Consider the following 16,858-nt stretch of genomic DNA (forward strand, 5'->3'; position numbering starts at 1 on the left):
CTGTTTCAATAAGTCCCAAAATCTTCAACTATCAACAGATCAAATGATATCCCAGTTGATTTATTGGTTTTTATGTTTGTTAACTAATTATTTAAAAAAATTTTTATTTTAGAATGTAAATTCAATTATACCGAAAAATAATTACTAAGGGCTAAAATAATTTACCGTAATATTAAACTCCTCATCAATTTTAACGTGAAATTTTAACGAAAGAGATTTAGGATCTGCATAAAATAAATAAACTTTATGACAATCCTTTACGTCACTGGCCCAGCTCCATTTTTCAGGTAACATTTTAGTTCTTAAAATTTCGATTAATTCCATAATAGTTAATTTTATTAAAGTGTCTTCTGTACTTAAATTTTCACTTAGAGAATCGGGTGGAAGCTACACAACAATACAATAAAATAATTAAAAAACAGTGAAGTAGTGACAGTAAATTCATCTCAAAGACGCAATTACTCACCTCGTAATTAAGATTAGGAGTACTGGCGGAAGTATCTTGGTGACTCACTTCTACATGAAAATCTAGAGAACCAACAAGAGTTTCATCTTTAGAAGTCCTTGGAGGTGAATTTTCAAGCGTTGAAACATTCTAGAATTGATAAAAAATATATATTTCATTCTTATGGCGTATATTTCATCGATTGAGCAAATTATAGATATTTTAGAACCGTCATAGTACTTACATTATTAGGATTCGACGGTAAATCACTGCGTTCTAAAGACGTATTATTTTTAATTATTGTTGGAATTGCATTTGGTTTTAATGTATACTTTTTTCGGTCAGATACAAAAATATCACTATTAAATAATTCTACGGTATCTCTTTTAATAATATCATCATTTGAAAAATGTAATTCACAAATAAACTTATTGGCAGTTAAGTCTTGATTTAACCCTGAGCTCCATTTCCTTAATTTTTCAGGATCCTTTGAAAAATATAAGAAAGTTTTCATAACCCTATACTTTATCATATTATGAGTGACACATGATAAATAAATTTATTTTAATCTAAATAATAAATAAATACACTTGTTATAAATTATGAAATAAAAATTTTAAGGTTACCTTTGGAATTTTGAATAAAGAAATCTGACGCAGATTGCAAACATTATTTTTTTTACGCGCATTTTTTCTCCCACTTTCACAACTAAGCACTGAACAAGTTTTCACCATTTTTAATCAAAATGTAATTTTATAACGTAAAAAAACAAATAATATACACTAAATAATTTTTTAATTTATCACTTTTAATGAAAAAACAATACTACATAGTCATGTGTGGTCATGCGCATTAGAAACCTCAAGCGGATCTCCACAACACCACTGCTATCTGGTGACCAAATATAAACTAAAATCTTTACACGGATACGGGGACGCTATAACAGCTGGAAACCCTATCCCGATCGTCCTCCTTCTATCTAGCCTTCGTGTGCCACAGACTAAATAATTCGAGAATGTATGGTAACTCTCCACTAGATGGGAGACTACAGTTAAAAAAAAAAGTTATGAGCTTGCGTCGATGCTCACTAGGGCTCGTCAATGTTACTCTAACACAAATTGTAGTTAGAAAGTTCGAAATCGAAAATAAAAGAAATAGTAACAATCATCACCAATATTATAAAAACCATGGAAATTTATTTTACGATTTTATAAAATATAAATATTATGATTGATAATTTGTCTATCAATCTAAACCAAAGAATATACTTGATGGAATTTTATTAATGCTTATTAGTTACTCTACGAGAAATAAAAGTTTAACGTGATAAAGAGTCATTAATAAAGCAGCCTTATTCTATGACAAATAACGATCCTGTATCAGTATTTCTTAACATTTGTGATGATAATTGTGATATTAGAAATTTAGTACAATTTAAATTAGAAATTAATGATCGATGCAAAACATGCAATTATTCTAATTCTTACAGTATACTAGAAAATGTATTACATGTTTCAATATATGATGAGAAAAAAACATTTGAACTACAAGAATTAATTGATTCATCATTTGGATATTGGTTTACTAATTTCAAATTTTGTGAAAATTGTAAAGAAGTCAAAGAAACGCTAACAAAAATTTCATTAAATTCCTTGCAACAGATATTAGTTGTGAAATTACATGTGTCCATCAAAGGAAAAAATAAATTAATAAATAGGAAAAAAGGGTTTATAAAATCGGAACCCAAAGTAAAAATATCATTATGTAATGCAAACTATGCTGTTGTAAGTGCTATATTTAACTCTTCAAAAGATGGTAATTCTGAAAATCATCATGTTGCGATGATTAAACATAATTTATCATGGATCCAAATAGATGATGAGACTGTGCAATCAGTAAGATGGCCTGCGAATTCTAAAAGTGCTTACGTATTTTTCTTACAAAAGAAGTAAATTGAAAACTTGAGGTACACCGAAAGAAAGAAAGTCTTAAGTCAAGCGTAAATTTTCTTAAATCAAAAAATCTTAAGGAAGATTGAAAATTTCTTGAATGAAGTTAATTTTTTTAAGCCAAGAAAATTCCTTCTTGCTCCAAAATAACTTCGGTCTTCCTTACAATTTTCTTAGTTCAAGAAATTTTCTTTTTCTATGTATATATGACATCTTAATGCTTAAAATATATTAACTTATCTTAAACTTAACAAGAAATTAAATAAAATAACTACTACTAACTTCTTTTAAAGTTAAAAAAAATACTTAAGTAAATGAGCACAAACAACAAAACAAAAATTTTTAAAATTATAATACTAAATAAAAAAAAAATAATCCACAGATTCGGTAGAATCTGGCACCAAGTTCCGTTCAAAAATTTCGTTGTAAACGGAGCGTCAGACTACCGACTGTGTTTACTGTAAGCATGACGTTTTTCTGAGGTTGCAAATTTTATTTTAAATTCTACGTTCTTTCTTTTTCTTAAATTTCTATTATAACAGTAGTTCATACCTTTTTTTCCTAATATTAATTAATTGAAAAAATATGAAAAAATTGTTTAGTTCTATGAATCAGAATTATTTCGGTTCAGACAGCGTTGAATATAACTGCTTAAATTTTGTCCCTATTATAATTTTTTATTCAGATATCTCTGCATAGGAACACTTTTTAACAATAATACTAATTATAATACTAAAAGTAATAATATCGGTAATAATAAATTGATGTTAAAAATGACAGCAATAATAATATTTATCATTATCATTATTATTACTAAAATAATTGTTTGTTATTTTCATTGAATTAATGTGTATTGCAGTATTAAATCTAAATTAAAATTTTTCTTATTAAGAAAATGTCAAAATTCTCTTTGTATATATAAGGAATGTATAATTTTCATCGATAATTTAAGTTATCGATTTAAACCGGAGGCGTTTTCGCGGATTAGTCAGTTTAAATTTTTAATACCACTAGCTAATATGAGAAAAGAAAACTTTAATTTTTTTATCATAATTTGAGCTGTAAAATCAAAGAACGAACGACTTTTCATATGATTATAGCTTTGCCTGAAAAAATTCATTTATTTATGAATTTGTAATATTGCGCGGGAAAAGTTTACGTTTGAAATTAAAAATGTAAAAGTATCCTATGAAACAAAAAATTTTATAGAACAAATTATCATACAACCTTCCATGTTTATGTTTGAAACATATTTTTTTAATTAAATTTTATTTGTTAACCAGTTTAAACACACAAACATTGTATGAGTTATACTTTCTTCGGATAAACCAGATGTTCAGTGTCTGGGGAATTCTCATTAAAAAGTGTGAAAATTCTGTGATCTTATGGTTATTGCCTGTAGGTGGCACTGTCATCCAATTGAGCGGGTTTCAAATAATCTTAATCTCTTGATAATACGAAACATGACTATGCGTTTGATATATTGCGTCATTTACTAACAACAATATCATAATAACAATAAATAATATTGGTAACCATAATAAAAATAACAATAATAGTAATTATAATACTGAAAGTATTAATATCGGTAATAATAAATTGATGTTAAAAATGAAAGCAATAATAATGTTTATCATTATCATTATTATTACTAAAATGATTGTTGTTATTAATAAATCCGAATAAAAACAGTTTCACTGTAAAAAATTGCGCCAAGTCCACGTTCATAAAACTCATCTCAATAACATTAGCACTTTACAAAAAAAAATAAGACTCGTTTCAAAAATTTTCATTCTTTACAAAAAGATGTGAAATCCGAACAAAAACAGTTTCACTGTAAAAAAATTGCGCCAAGTCCACGTTCATAAAACTCATCTCAATGACGTTTGCACTTTACAAAAAAAAATAAGACTCAATATAATAATTGTCATTCTCTACAAAAAAAAGTGAAATACAAAAAAATACCAAGAAACTGTCATAATGTTAAAAAAATTGAAAGAAAATTTGTTGAAAATTTAAAAATTAAAAAAAAATTTTTTTATCGTACTTGGCGCGCGTCATTGAGTACCCCAAATTTTTTCAGGATAAATAAACATCCTTTGAATGATTAAAAATTTATAATTAAGTCAACCTATAAAATGCATGAATTTAATTAATCAACTATTATTATTTAATAATAAGTTTTACAAAATTTAGGTAAAATCGACATGTCATACATATGTTATTTGAAATTTTTTAATCTTCCAGACATCATTTATGATTTTACTAAAACGCCCTCTCGTGTTTGGTTATGAAAACTACTTCAAAGTAGATACAATTGAGTGCTCTAGAAAAGAAAACATATGGCCGACTAAATTGAGAAAATGCGGTGTGATTGCCAATCAAAATGTGTTAATTACAATTAAACTAAGCAATATCAAATTTCTTCACTGAAGCTTAATGACAAAGCTGAAAAAAATTGAATCCAAAAATTTTATATAATTTCAGATGATTTCACCACACCACCATATTGATAGTTATGTCCACTAAAAATTAAAAAAAAAATTTAAAAACGGATTTTTTCACTGAAACTGATAATTAATCGAGTAAGCAGTGTTTTTAATGAGTTGAGTATGCTTGACTAATGTAAATTTATAAGTATAAGAATGTATGAAATCATATATTATGTAATTAGAGCTGATCAGCCCGAATATGTATAACTATACATATTACATAAATTCGAGCAAAATCGTTTTTTCTCGGGTTGAAATTCTTCCGAAAAAAATTTGGGGTACTCAATGACGCGCGCCAAGTACGATAAAAAAATTTTTTTTTAATTTTTAAATTTTCAACAAATTTTCTTTCAATTTTTTTAACATTATGACAGTTTCTTGGTATTTTTTTGTATTTCACTTTTTTTTGTAGAGAATGACAATTATTATATTGAGTCTTATTTTTTTTTGTAAAGTGCAAACGTCATTGAGATGAGTTTTATGAACGTGGACTTGGCGCAATTTTTTTACAGTGAAACTGTTTTTGTTCGGATAGCTTATACAGATAGCGCATTTAACATGGGTGTAAGCTATATACCTAAATGTATTGCGATGGGACTTGAACTTTTTTTTCAGTGTACTACATAAGAATATCGTTTCATAGTTTATAAACTTATAAAAATTAATTTGATATCGAAATGCGATCAATGTCGAGTGATTTGAAGATAGCTATTCTAAAATATAATTTTTTTTTAGCATCTACTAATCAGTATCGTTATCAGTCATGCCATGTTGGAGGAGGCATTGTATCACCGCATTGCATTAGTGAACCGAAATTAACTAACGAAAATATAACCCATGGAATAAGGAAACGAGATAGTCGGAGAGGTCAAAGCATGCACCATATTCATAATCAACATAATAATACTTTGGAAGTTTCAAATGAAAAATATCGATACGATTCACAGTCCGGGAAAGACAAAAATTCAGACGAGACTAATTATCGATTGCGGAGCTTTAGTCTCACAAGTAAAGGTACTTGATACTTAACTACATATTTACTTAAAAAAAATTATGAATAAATACATAGAGAATAAAAATGTTATGTGTTTTCTGTACTCTTTTGAGTTCCAAAATTTCACTAGCACAGGTATTAACGATCCTTTGATTGCATAAAGTATCCAAATTACTGCTTGAACACTAATAAATAAGTTTTTACTTTTCACGACTTATTTTCTTAAACAATCAACACTTGCATACTATTTTCGTGCAATATATTTAACCTAATTTTTTTTAGAATACTTACAGGTCTATTGGGCAAATTAGGCTAACAAAATTTTTATGAATTCATAATTATTGAACTGAAAGTAAAAATTATTTATTTACTGATCATATAGCTAGGTTCTAGAAACATTTTTTGAATAATTTACAGGCGTCATCAATAGAGGTGATTCATTTCGACGAAAAACATCAAAACCACATTCATCAACACATTCAAAACGAGAAGGAGGATGTAGTGAGCCGCCAAAAGACGTAGTTTCATACACAATTGGCATGCTTGGAGGTCCTGGAGTTGGCAAAACAGCTTTAATAAGTCAATTTATGACCAGTGAATGTATCAATGCTTACGACAAGCAACGAGGTAAATTTTTTTTGTTTATTGAATATTCTATTCATATTTGTTAGTTGTTTTTTTCTGCCAATGAAAGAGGAGAGTCCTAACTCCTCGATTTAAAAAAGAATTGAATAGAATTGAGAATGGTAAAATTTGAATTTGTTTTAAAAATTTCTATTCCTTCTGTTTTCTCGCCTAACGCAAAAAAAAAATTCTATTTAATTTACACCAATCAATAAATAATTTGAACATTTCAGACCTGATGTAGAATTAAGAAGTGTTAAGAAAAAATTAGGAAAACGGTTGATTCTGAAGGCCATCCCTACATCTTTCCGCTCATTCCATGCCAAGGTGAATAAAATTGCACTTACGACGTTTTTCAGCTCTTTGAGCTCAAAAATATAATTCATGTGTTATTTTGAGCTTTCTGAGCTCAACGACATAGTTTTTCTATGTTTTTGAGCTCTTTAGGATCAAAAGTGGGATAGAAGTTTTATAGAACACTATTTTTTGAATTTTTAAACCACAATAATTTTTAAATAGATTAACCGATTTCCACGTTGTTGGCGGCATTCGACGCAGTTTTTCAAGCCTCACAAATAATTCCCTAGTTTGAATTGATGAACGTAGAAATTTCGGAGTAATTCTGAAAAAACAATATTTTTGGTTTTCTTCTGTTCACGATATCTCTCGAACAAATTGACCGATTTTGATCGACTCAGCAGTGATCGGCGTCGCTTTTTGATGTTATGAGGTGATGTTAAGAGGTGATCCAGCAAAGAAGACTGCCCGAGAGGACACATGGATCAAAGTGACTCGGGAACAAAAAAAGAAAAAGGAAAAACACGAAACAGTGGCTCCCTTGACTTAATCTCAAAAACAACCAAGTGAAGGCGGCTCTAAGAAAACAAGGAGAAGGAAGACAAGAACTAAAGCTGTCTTGGTCAGACCAGTAGAAGGCCGAACATATGCCGATCTTCTAAAAGAAATCAAAATCAAGGTAAAGTCAGCCACTGCTAACATTGGTACGGTCAAGATGCTGTTATCAATAAGAACGATCGAGATCATCGACCTAGATGAAATCTCTACTGAGGGAGACGTCCACCAAGCACTTAAACGGGAATTCGCTAACATTCTGGAGATCAAACGGGTAAATCTGACAAAACCCACACCACGAGGCAATCGAGCAGCTTTCTGCGAGATAGACGTGACCAGCGCGATTAAGGCCCTTGACAAGGCTCGTATAAAGATCGGGTAGGTTAACTACCGTATACGCCCAGCTGACAAAAGTTACTCCACGAGGCCAACGAGCAGTCTTCTGCGAAATAGATGAGGCCAGCGCGATCAGAGCTCTTGACAAACCCCACATAAAAATTGAATAGATTAACTACCGCATACTTTCAATTACGAAAGTAACCCGCTGCTTTAAATGTGGCGGAGAAAACCACAAGGCCGTAAACTGTACGGAGAAGCCAAAATGCTTCCTTTGCACTTTAGATGAAGATGCCCAAGACGGTTTATGCCATATTTCTGGCACCGAAGCCTGCAAGGCATTCCGCACAGCAATAGATGGAGCCACAAAAAGGCAGAAATGACACGCATATTGCAAGACAACTTGAATAGGTGCGGTTTGGTGCGAAGCCTGCTGCACTACCGCGTCCTTGAAAATAAAATCGAAATCTGTCTTATCTTCGAGCAATATCTAAACATCGAAGGAAAAACATGGTTCGCAGATAAGTTCGACAAAGCAGCAATCTGGATAAAAAACTCGAAAAAGGTCACTGTCAACAACAACGGAAGCGGAGCAGGCATCGTCCAGATTGAGACTCTCACGACCTACTTGATGAGTGTCTACCTTTCACCCAACGAAGGGATTAGTGTATTTCGCCGGAAGTTAGCAAACATAGAGGACACAATCGGCAAGCTCGACGGCGATGTCATCGTAGCTGGTGATTTCAACGCCAAATTGGCTGAATAGGAAGCTGACTTCTCTGATACCAGAGGAAACGAAGTAGCAGATTTTTCTGCAAGATTTGACTTCATAGTGCTCAACGCTAGAACTACCACAACCTTTAGAAGACCGGGATACAAGGAATTCATCCTAGACATTTCGCTGGCAACCACAAGGATAGCCAACATGATTGAAGACTGTATTGTATCCGAAGAATACAGTGATCATCAGAATGTGATAGTTAGAGTTGGTACGACACTTGTTCCGGCAGCATAACGAGGTCTTCAACAGCGGAAGTAGAACGCTAAAAGGCTTGATTCAGAGGCATTGTGAGAGTCACTTACACAGAGCTAGTCTACCCTACAGAAAAACCCAACTCCGGATACCTGTAATGAGACGGAAAAGGCAGTGCTCAAAGTGATGAAGGAAATTGCTGCTGTATGTGATGCCTCTACGCCGCGACTGAAAAATAGGAGTTTTCACAGGCCGGCATACTGGTGGATAACAGACAAAGCAGAACTTCGCCGAAGATGCTATCAGCTACGTCGCCGTGTAACGAGAGCCGCGAAACGCTCCCTAAGCCAAGACATACATTCAAACAAGTACAAGCAGACCAAAAAGACGCTGAACCGAGCCATTAAAGCAAGTAAAGCATGGTTGTGGATAGAGATCTGTGACAATCTCGACAAGGACATCTGGGGTAAAGCCTACCAAATTTTCGCCAAATGACTTGGAAAGGCTTCACCAGAAGCACCGAAGTCACCTGCCCTAATGAGCAGTATTGTAGCGGAGCTTTTCCCCAAACAGCCGCCGCGGGAGAAGAAACACCACGTTAAATACGGCGAAACAACACCCTTTACAATCGAGGAATTACAAGACGTGGCTAAATCTCTCAAGACAGGACAGTCACCTGGCTTTGATGGCATCCCGACGTCGGTGGTCAGGACTGTAGCCCTGAAATTCCCAGGCATGCTCCTGAAAACTTACAATGCATGCTTGGTAACTGGCACGTTTCCCGCGGTCTGGAAGCGGCAAAGATTGGTTCTCTTAGACAAAGGTAAGGGAACCCCCGTAACACCTTCGTCGTTTAGACAACTCCGCATGTTAGACATTGCTCCATTATTGTCCCATTACCGCAAGGCCCAATAATGGGACCCGATCTATGGAACGCGGATTATGACGAGCTCTTAGAAATTCCGTTGCCAAAGCAAGTAGAACTAACGGGCTTTGCAGACGACGTGGCGGCCACGATAATAGTAGACAGCATAGAACAGGCCGAACTACTTGTTAGGGAAACCATTGACGCCGTCGAGACTTGGCTTAACAAACACCACCTGAAACTCGCCCAGCACAAAACCAAGATGGTCGTTCTGATACGTCAAAAATGGTTCCCAAAACCATTTGCTGTGGACACGGGAGGAACAACACTGATGTCAACAAGGGCGCTACGCTATCTAGGGGTAATGATAAACGAGAAACTATCTTTCCACGAACACCTAGACACTACATGCAGGAAAGCCAGTAAGACAGTGTCTAGCCTAGCAAGAATTATGGCCAATACTATGGGACCAAGAGCCAAAAAAAGAAGAGTCCTTCTGGAAGTAGTCCATTCGGTACTGCTTTATGGAGTAGAAATATGAGCGGACATATTAAAACAGAAGATCTTCCAGCAAAAAATGGCAGCAGTACAACGGCAAGGCACTCACAGGGTCGCCTGAGCTTACCGCACGGTTTCAGAAGCGGCTGTAATGGTCATCGCGTGAGCCGCGCCTATCGACTTACTAGCGTTTGAAAGAGCAAAACTCGATGACGCTAAAAATAGTGACGAAAACATGAAGGACGCAAGAGCAAGGATAATGGCGGAAATGCAGCAAAAGTGGCAGGACAGATGGACATCGGACGAGACAGGCAGATGGACGGCGCGACTGATCCCAAACATCACCATTTGGTTTTCTCGGAAACACGGGAACACGGACTTCTTCGTCACATAGCTATTGAGAGGACACGGACAGTTCAACGCCTACCTCTTTAAGATGGGGCTGCACAGCACGCTGATGTGCAAATACTGCCCGGACGAAATCGACGACGCCGAACTCACTGTCTTCGAGTGTGTAGGGTGGAAGAACTACAGAAGCAGCACCGGAGAAATTATAGCCACCACACTCTACCCCGAGAGCTCCATAGCCTGTATGCTAAGAAATGAAGATAACTAGTCAGCTGTCGCAGCCTACGCGCAGCGCCTTCTAAAAACAACCGCAGAAAGAGACCAGTAACGAGGAGTAAGCGCCTTGAGACGCAACATAGACTGGATTGAAGTAATGCTAACGCGGTTCCGATCCAGTTCTCTCCGTACTATCTACGGGGAAGGAGAGAGAAGTTTTTTTTAATGGGTAAGAATCCCTCACTACCGACCATCATCTTTCAATGATAACGGTGTCTTTGGAAGATTTTTTCGATTCTCTATAAAACACACACACACACACACACCGTGTCGGGCTTGCTGGGTCCCGCATCGGGCGCCTCCTCAGGTGGCGGATAGGGGAATACTCGTCATACCTGCGCGCCAGATACGGCGGGTACCGAGGAAATAAAATACTCGGGGTGGACCAAAACCTAGCAAAAAGATGATATGAAATGTCAGAAAACATTCAAACATCGTCTACGGTGCAGAGGGGGGATACCTCAGTACCGGCGAGGGAAGGCGTACAAGCGGGCCTGAACTCGTCGTTATCAAGCGACCGTTTGAACAGCAGAGTGGACCCCATGGCTCTGCCGTCTAGCAATGCTAGCAATGCTACAGGGAGTACTGCAACAGCACAGATGGAAGTAGACGCACAGCAAACAGGCGTTCCTCCAAGAAGTGGAAGACCTGTTGCTCCCGTCAACACTAACACGTATCGAGGGAGGATCAACTTTCTACCGACTATCACCGGCCAACAATCGCCAATGGAAAGGCTCGGTAGCAAGATCGAAGAGTTGACTGAGTTCACAAAGGACAAGAGAAATCTCCATCATGAACTTAATAAATTAGTAGCGTCCATTGCCACGGCATATAAGTTGGCCAACAAACCAGCATAGATGTCGGCGACAACCACGCAAACATCTCCGGAGACGACCACAAAACCACAAGCGGTTTTGGTCACTCCTGAGAAACCACAGCAAGAGAAAGAGAACAAAAAGAAGGGGCTGCTGTCCACACCCAGCCCTTCCTCTGCAATCGACAAGCCAGCACAGAAAAAGACAGCCCGAGATAATGCCTGGATCGAGGTGACACGGCAAAAGAAAAAGAAGGAAAGAGAACAGGAGCCAGGGGCAAAAACTACTGAAGCCCAAAACCAGCCAAGTAAGGGTGGCTCAAAAAACCGAGAAGGAAAAAGACAAGGACAAAGGCTGTGCTTGTCCAACCAGCTGAAGGGCGAACGTACGCCGATCTCCTCAAGGAAATCAAGGCCAAGGTTAGCCCGACAGAGACTGGAGTAGACATAAGGTCTATTAAAAGGACGAGGCACGAAGGCGTTCTCCTTGAAATGGCTCGAAAGACAGAGGACAGCAAGGCTTTCACCGATGCAGTAAGGTCAGTCACTGCAAACATCGGGACGGTCAAAACGCTAACACCAATAACAACGATTGAGATCCTCGACTTGGATGAAATCTCTACCGAAAGCGAAGTCCGCGAAGTACTTAAACGTGAATTCAAAGACAGCCTAGAGATCAAACGGGTGAATTTGACAAAACCCACACCACGAGGTAATCGGGCAGCCTTCTGCGAGATCGACGAAGCCAATGCGACTAAAGCCCTCAACAAGGCCCGTATAAAGATTGGCTGGGTTAACGGCCGCATACGCCCAGTTGCGAAAGTAACCCGATGCTTTAAATGCCTAGGGTTCGGTCACCGAACAGAGAATTGTACGGGCCCTGACAGAAACAAATGCTGCTATAAATGTGGCGGAGATAAACACAAATCTACAAACTGCGTAGAAAAGCCAAAGTGCTTCCTTTGTACGGCAGACAAAGACGCTCAGGATGGCTTAGGTCATATAGCCGGTTCCGGAGCGTGTAAGGCATTTCGCACCACACTTGCCGCAGCCACGTAAGAACAAAAATGACGCGCTTATTACAGGGTAACCTGAATAGGTGCGCCTTAGCGCAAAATCTTCTGCGCCAGCGTATCTTTGAAGACAAGATCGACATCTGCCTTATCTGCGAGCAATATGTAAATATTCACGGTAATACATGGTTCGCCGATAAATCTGACACAGCAGCAATCTGGATAATAAACTCAAAAAAGGTCACCGTGAACGACAGCGGAGGCGGAGAAGGCTTCGTCTGGATCAAAACCCCCGAGACCTACTTTGTAAGCGTCTAACTTTCACCCAATCAAGGGATTAGTGTGTTTCGACAGAAAATGGCGAACATAGAGGACACTATCGGCAAGTTCGATGGTGAAGTCATCGTAGCTGGTGATTTCAACGCAAAATCAGCTGAATGGGGCGCTGAACCCTCCGACACCAGAGGAGACGAAGTAGCGGACTTCGCAGCAAGGACGGACCTCATAGTGCTGAACACCGGAAGTACTACCACCTTTCGAAGACCAGGATACCGGGAATCTATACTCGACATCACGTTGGCGATTTCAAAGATTGCGAACATCATTGATGGCTGGACCGTATCCGAAGAATATAGTGGCAGCGACCATCAGTATGTGACATTCAGCATTCAAACTGCTTCCGTTCCGATAACACGACACGATTATCAACCGCGGAAGTGGAATGTCAGGAAGCTCGATTTAGAGAAGCTGCAAACTTCTCTGACACGAAGTTCGTCTACTTTTCAGGACAGCCTGACTCCGAATAGCCGTAATGAAACGACAAATTTCGTGTCAAGAGTGATGGGACTGATCACCGCCTCATGCGATGCTTCCATGCCACGAATGAAGAGGCGAGGCTCCTATAGGCCGGTGTATTGGTGGACTCAAGGCATAGCAGATCTTCGGAAAAAATGCCATGGACTACGTAGGAGAGCAACGAGAGCAGCAAAACGTTCCCCTGACCAAGACATATACTCGATGGAGTACAAACAGGTCAAGAAAACTTTGAATAAAGCCATCAAAGCAACTAAAGCGGAGTTGTGAAAAGAGATTTGCAACGACCTCAATAATGACCTCTGGGGTAAGGCATACCAAATTGTCACTAAACGACTTGGGAAGGCTTCTCCAGAAGGACCGAAGTCTCCTGCCTTAATGAACAGCATCGTGACAGAGCTGTTTCCTGACCACCCACCGCGAGAAAAGAGACGATATGTAAAAACTGGCGAAACAATACCCTTTACAATCAAAGAACTGCAAGAAGCAGCAAAAACCATCAAGATTGGGAAAGCACCAGGCCCTGATGGCATCCCAGCCTCGGTGATCAAGATTGTAGCCCTGGAATACCCGCACATACTCCTGAGTACTTACAATGCGTGTTTGGCAACTGGCACGTTTCTTACGGTCTGGAAGCGGCAGACATTGGTCCTGTTAGACAAAGGGAAGGGAACCCCTATAACACCATCGTCATTTAGACCACTCTATATGCTTGATATAGCTGGGAAACTGCTCGAGAAGCTCATTCAGGGCAGGCTACGAAACGATATTGACCGTGCCGGAGGCTTTGCCAGTAACCAACATGGCTTCCGAAAAGGACGATCAACAATTGATGCGACCCAGAAAGTCATAGAGATAGCTAGGGAAGCATGGTCTGGCAGCCTCAAATCTCGCAAGGTGTGTCTTGTTCTTACACTGGACATCAAGAACGCCTTCAACAGTGCGAGCTGGGGTAACATCCTAGATGCTTTAAAACACAAATTTGATGTAGAGCCAGAAAATCTGAGAATAGTAGACGACTATCTCGACGAAAGAACGTTGATAGCGGAAACGACGGAAGGCCCACAAGAACATAACATAACGGCTGGCGTGCCGCAAGGTTCAATTATGGGGCCCGACCTTTGAAACGCAGACTATGATGAGCTTCTGGAAATCCCGTTACCGAAACAGGTGAAACTCACGGGCTTTGCAGACGACGTCGCGGCTACGATAGTCGTTGACAGTGCAGAGGAGGCAGAACTACTAGTCCGGGAAACCATCGATGTCGTCGAAAATTGGCTGGAGGAACATCACCTGCAACTCACCTACCAGAAATCTGAGATCGTCGTCCTGACCCGACAAAAGTGGTTCCCAAAACCGTTCGTCGTAGACATGGGCGGGACAACACTGACATCTGCGAGGGCACTGCGTTATTTAGGTGTAGTGATCGACGAGAAGCTGTCCTTCCGAGAACACCTTATAAACACCTGCACAAAAGCCAACAAGGTAGTTTCCAACCTGTCGAGAATCATGACCAACACTATAGGACCACGAACCAAAAAAAGGAGGGTGCTCTTGGAAGTAGTCCACTCAATACGGAGCGGAGATATGGGCGGTCATACTTAGACAAAAGACTTATCGGCACAAAATAACAGCAGTGCAACGACGAGAAACGCTGAGAGTTACTTGTGCCTATCTTACGGTTTCAGAGGCAGCGGTACTGGTAATAGCAGGAGCCACACCGATTGACTTGTTAGCATTTGAGAGAGTGAAACTCTACAATGCAAGAAGGAATGGTGACAACTCCAAGGAAGCAAAGACGAGAATAAAAAAAGAAACGCAAGAGGAGTGGCAAGACTGATGGACGTCAGGGGAAACGGGCAGATGGGCGGCGCGCCTGATCCCGGATATAAACGTCTGGCTCTCTCGACAACACGGGGACACGGATTTTTTTCTGACCCAGCTCTTGACTGGCCATGGCCAATTCAATGACTACCTTTACAGGATGAAACTACAGGACAAGCCGACATGCAAACATTGCCCGGACAAAATTGACAACGCCGAACACACATTCTTCGAGTGTGCTCGGTGGAAAGTCTACAGAAGCAGCACCGAAGAGATCATAGGCGCCAGGCTCTCCCCCTCCAGCTTGGCGACCTATATGATCGAACAAGAGAAAAACTGGTCAGCTGTCGCAGCCTACGCGCAGCGCCTTCTAAAAACGAAAACCTCGGAAAGGGATCAGTAATCAGTCATCAGGAGTAGACGTCGGAAGACGCAGCACGGACTAGATTGAAGTAATGCTAACGCAGTTCCGATCCAGTCTTCCCTGTAACATCTATGGGGAGAGGGGAAGAGGAATGTTTTTTTTTAGTGGGTTAAAATCTTCACACTACCGACCATCGATATCTGCCGTAAGATGGGCGGTGGAGTTAACAATAGCGGTGTCTTTTGAAGTTCTTTTTTTTTTTTTTTCGTACCTTTTGGAAAAAAAAAAACACACACACACACACGCGCACGCGCATAAACCGTGACAACATCACGGGGATAGTCAGGGAAGCTTCCTGTGACCTTCAAAGTCGAGATCTGATGAAAAATTCATTTTTGCAAAACGGGGTGAACAATAACTTCCTGATTTTTAAAAATCTTCGATTTTCCTAACGGAAAGTTAAAAGACTATTGTAAAATTTGTTACTTCTATTGGAATGATACAGAGGCAGCAGTGGAAATTTTCGTCTGAAATATTTGAAAGTTACCAGTAATACAAATATAGTCCAGCATTACGACAGTTGTATTGGAAATTATCGTAGAATTTTTTTGCTATCTATGAATAATTATATGTAGTTATAAATGAATTATATATAATTATCTGATTAAACAAAAACATTTTTCATCGGGAGTCATAAATTAAGAGTTCAATGCTTGAAATGGCTTTATAACAGTTGACTTTGTTTCCAGATGAATCTAAAGAAGAATCCGTTTTTGTGATGCTCAATGGTGAAGAAGCAGAATTAAAATTCACAAATGTATTAGATTTGAAGGTAATTTTTTTTCATGAGTTTTTTTACATGATTCAATGATTAATAACACAATACCACACGAGATTTGACTAAGATTTGACTATATCGGTGATTTTCTGTAAGGATGTTTCTTGCTGTCCCGGGAATTTTTTTTGTAGGAATATTATTATTTTTTTCTTAAAGAAAATTTGTTATGAAAGTAAAAAAATATTCTTATTTGAAAGATTGAAAACTATAATGAAGTAAATTTTCGTTTTTTTGCTACAAAATCGTAAATCAACGAAATCTCAGTCTCCTGAGCTGTCCCTTTTCCAAAATTGAAACTTTAAGATTAAATTTCAAGTTATCCGTCTACGATATAAAATTTGATCCACATTGTTTATAAACTTAATTAGTTATCTAACAATTTTCTTCAACAAAAAGTACCGAAAATTGATTTTGTTATGTCCAAGGGCGTTTTTAGAGCGGTAGCGTAAACGGTGGAGGTTTGGACTAACGGTTTAAAGAATACGCAACGGAGGTTTTAATTCCGTTGTTTTAATTATTTATGTGGGACGTTTTCGAAGT

General features: G+C 38.2%; 2 protein-coding genes across 2 annotated transcripts in view; one reads left to right on the forward strand and one right to left on the reverse strand.

Annotated features, from left to right (window-relative positions):
• The window catches only part of Rgk3 (Rad, Gem/Kir family member 3), a 93,955-nt gene that overhangs the window by 33,283 nt on the left and 43,814 nt on the right, over window positions 1–16,858 (forward strand). The window contains exons 2-4 of the mRNA XM_074240620.1: window positions 5,622–5,900; window positions 6,298–6,507; window positions 16,230–16,312. Coding sequence (XP_074096721.1) covers window positions 5,622–5,900; window positions 6,298–6,507; window positions 16,230–16,312 — 572 coding nt within the window. The remainder of the gene's footprint in view (window positions 1–5,621; window positions 5,901–6,297; window positions 6,508–16,229; window positions 16,313–16,858) is intronic.
• LOC141525903 (uncharacterized) lies at window positions 6–1,179 on the reverse strand. The gene is made up of 5 exons (XM_074240604.1): window positions 1,072–1,179; window positions 690–932; window positions 467–595; window positions 166–387; window positions 6–83 (listed from the first exon to the last, which is right to left on the reverse strand). The coding sequence occupies exons 1-5, from the start codon at window positions 1,177–1,179 to the stop codon at window positions 6–8; spliced, it is 780 nt and encodes a 259-aa protein (XP_074096705.1).

The sequence above is a fragment of the Cotesia typhae genome, unplaced genomic scaffold, assembly GCF_013202065.1.
Source record: "Cotesia typhae breed Kobodo isofemale line unplaced genomic scaffold, CoteBio_Ctyphae contig_28, whole genome shotgun sequence".
Taxonomy (NCBI): Eukaryota; Metazoa; Arthropoda; class Insecta; order Hymenoptera; family Braconidae; genus Cotesia; species Cotesia typhae.